General features: G+C 39.7%; 1 protein-coding gene across 1 annotated transcript in view; it reads left to right on the forward strand.

Moving 5' to 3' along the window:
• Positions 1-3,545, forward strand: part of Kntc1 (kinetochore associated 1) — an 80,994-nt gene that overhangs the window by 41,082 nt on the left and 36,367 nt on the right. The window contains exons 32-33 of the mRNA XM_010604354.1: positions 1,610-1,682; positions 2,876-2,943. Of these exons, the coding sequence (XP_010602656.1) occupies positions 1,610-1,682; positions 2,876-2,943 (141 nt within the window). The remainder of the gene's footprint in view (positions 1-1,609; positions 1,683-2,875; positions 2,944-3,545) is intronic.

Consider the following 3,545-nt stretch of genomic DNA (forward strand, 5'->3'; position numbering starts at 1 on the left):
CCTTTTTTTTTTTTTTTTTTTTTTTTTTTTTTTGTATGAGCAGTTGAACTCAGATCCTTGTGCTTATGAGGCATGCAGTGGCACCACTGAGCCAAACCTCCAGCCCAACATCAGCCCTTCTAACTATAGCACTAGAGTTGCCTCAGCCAGTCACGGTGGTACACACTTGTGATCCCAGTATTTGCGAGGCTGAGGCAGGAGGATTGCTGTGAGGTCGAAGCCAGACCAGAAAACAAAAACTACCAGTTTGGAGTCCTCTGAAAATTTCTATATAAATTTGCTGCATAGGAGAAAAAAATTAACCAAATATGGCTACTTTTGAGCAGTTGATTTAGCTCACATGATAACCCAGGTTCGGTGACTTAGATGGATTAGCTGAAGTGACCATTGTACATGAAAGATTTTCCTTGGAAATACAAATAATATTCTGTGTTGTGTAGGACATAGGCATTTCTGTCAAATGCCAGTTTCTATCTACAGACCAATGTGAAAGTAAATCATCTTAGCTCAGTCTCAGAAATGGTCAAAGAGAGCCATTGCACTTTTTCAGGATAGTTGAGTTTTTAAGACACATGACTTTCCTGACAGTTTACGGAAGTGGTACAGCCTCAGCTCAATCTCCATCTCATCTGCTGTCTCTGCTGTGTGTGCTTGCGCCCGTGTGTGTGTGTGTGTGTGTGTGTGTGTGTGTGTGTGCACGTGTGGATGCACATGTGCTGGAGTGAGGGCTGCTCATCCACTGAGCCCATTCAGCCCCCACTTCTTGTCCTTTGATTCAGTCTTCCTTCTTTCCTTCTCCCCCCTCTCATTTATTTATTTGTTTGTTTGTTTATTTGTTTGTTTGTTTGTTTATTTTATTTATTTTTGTGCTCACGACCTTGTGCTTGAGAGGCAGGCACAGCACCACTGAGCTAAATCCCCAGCCCCTCTTTTCTCTCTTTAAAATCTTTGTAATAACCACTGGAAGTAACAGCTATTATTTATTAGACTTCTCTTTTTTTTTTTTTTTTGTGAGACAGGGTCTTGCTGTATATAGCCTAAGATGGCCTTGAACTTCTGGCCATCCTCCTGCCTCAGCCTTCCAAGTGGTGGGATTACAGGAGTGTACCACCATACCCAGCGAGATTATTGTTCCTTAAGCTTTTTTTTTTTAGACACCTGTTCTTTTTAACTTTTCCTGAGACTATTTCCAAATATTTAGAATAAATAATTCTATAAAAAAGAAGAGGATCTGTTCATCATATTACAGTTGTAAAGATGAAGGACCTGTGCATTTTCTGAGATTTCTAAATCAGATATTGAAGACCCATGCTAAGGCTTATCATGTCTATTCTATGTAAGATTCATTTACACTCCATTTTGTGGCCACCCACCTATTCCTAACATGGACCTCTCATTTTTCAACTTTCATTTTTTTTTCTGATTTCTTGGGATTTTGTTTTGTTTATCTGCGGTGCTGGTGGAACCCAGGGCCTCGCACATACTGGGCAGGTGTGGTAAGACCGAGCTGCAGCCTGGTTCATGACGCCAGGCTCATTCTGTGTTTGCCCGTGTCCTGCCGACGTGGTCAGGAAAGGAAGTGCATTTCATTTTGTATCTTTTCTTCCAGGACCAGGCCTGGAGAGTCTGTGTGGCTAAGACTTCAGTGGACATTATTAAAATACTGTGTGACACTCACAAAGGTATTTTCTGTCTCTTGTCTTCATTTTCTACCAAACCTCACCCTTTTCAGATAGGGCGTCAGTGATAGCTTTCAATGCACTTACAGTTTTCCTGCTTCTAGTTATCTGTACTGATTTTACCCATTTTTCTTCACTGAAAATCTTTCTTCCTTATTTATTTTATCAAAAGCTTAAGAACAAGGCTGAGCATGTTGCTCATTCTCGCTTTGTGTGCCTGACAAGTGCAAAGGTCCTGAGTTCAATCCCCAGTACCTCAAAAAAAAAGTTTAAGAACAGAAGCATATAAAATCAACTTATCTTTTGCTTGTACGTATGCTAGACTAGATTTTTTTTTTTTTTGGTACCTTGCTCATTTTTCTTATATATCAGTTGATTATGATTGAGGCTAAATTTTTTATTTTTTATTTTTGTATCTGGGATTGAACTCAGGACCTTGGGCTTGCGAGGCAGACAGCAGCACCTCTGAGCTAAATCCCCAGCTAGGCTAAATTTTAAATTTGAACTTGAAACAGTGAAGATAATCTCAGGCCAGGGTTTTAGCTCAGTGGCACCATACCTGCTTCATGATGCAAGGTCCTGAGTTCAATCCCAGTACACCCCCCCCAAAATGAAAGAATTCTCTTGGGGAAAAAACTACAATTTACTTTGAAATAATTGCCATTTTTCTTAAATTTCCCTTTTCTCTCCCCAGAGAGAATAGATTTCTTTTGTCAAATTAGATCTTAGAGCCGTCTTTGAACTTGCTGTCTTATATCAGCAACTGAAAATAACTGCTAAAGAACCAAAGCTAATTAATAGTTCAGCTTTTTAAAATTCTGATAATGTGGTGTTTTACATGTTTCCTATTACCATCACAAGTTCCTGAGCCTGGGTACAGACATTTGTAAGACTAGAAGTTTATTTAGCTCAGACTTCTGGGGGCTGGCTGGCCTCTGCAGAACATCTGGTGAGGGCTCCTCACTGCGTCAGAACAGCCCCAAGGGCAGCTTGGGTGGGACAGCGAGCTTGGTGCAGTGCCAGAGGGAGAAGGCTCCCAGACCAAGCCAGTCCTGCAGTAAACCATTAACTGCATGGCGCCCTCACAACCTGGTCACCTCCCGGGACCGTTACCACATGCGTGTATCTGGAGGCACGTTCACAACATGGCCTGTGGAATTTGATATGTGCTGTAACTTTTAAAATTTTAATTACAGACAATCTCCAGAAGAAGGATGAATATGAAGAAATCCTGAAACAATTTAAAGTGGTTGCCAGCCTACAGGTAAAGATGTTGAGATGTGTACCAATGTTATTATTATTTTTCCCCATGAAGTTTATTGGTACATTTAAAGCAAACATTAGTTACGTTTATCATTGGGATCTTGTACCTTTACATGATGTGTCTTGGTTGTGTACCAGTGTTATTAGCCATGCATCAGTGCTTTTAACAGATGTCCCCCCATAAAGTTTTCTGCACTCACCTTCAGAGACTTTTTATACTGATTCTCTTTATCTCTCTCTTTCTAACAATTGAGATATAATTCACATGTAATACATTTAACTAATTTTTTAAGTGTGCAATTTAGGACTCTTTGGCATCTTGCATTATTTGTTTTAAAAATTCTAGTACATGTGATACCTGCCTGTAATCCTGGTGGTCAGGAAGCTGAGGCAGGAGAATTAGCCAGCCTGGGTTACATGGTGAGTTGAAGGTCAGCCTAAACTACATGATGGGACCCTGTCTCAAAAAACAAGCAAAAATATTTTAATAAACTACATATAACAGTGCATTTTAACTATATTTCTACACTACTTATATTTACAACGGTGTCCAACCATCTCTTCTTTTTTTCTTTTCTTTTTTTTTTTTTTTTTTTTTTTTTT

This window comes from Fukomys damarensis, unplaced genomic scaffold (assembly GCF_012274545.1).
Source record: "Fukomys damarensis isolate Sample0158 unplaced genomic scaffold, DMR_v1.0_HiC HiC_scaffold_12, whole genome shotgun sequence".
In the NCBI taxonomy this organism is placed as follows: domain Eukaryota; kingdom Metazoa; phylum Chordata; class Mammalia; order Rodentia; family Bathyergidae; genus Fukomys; species Fukomys damarensis.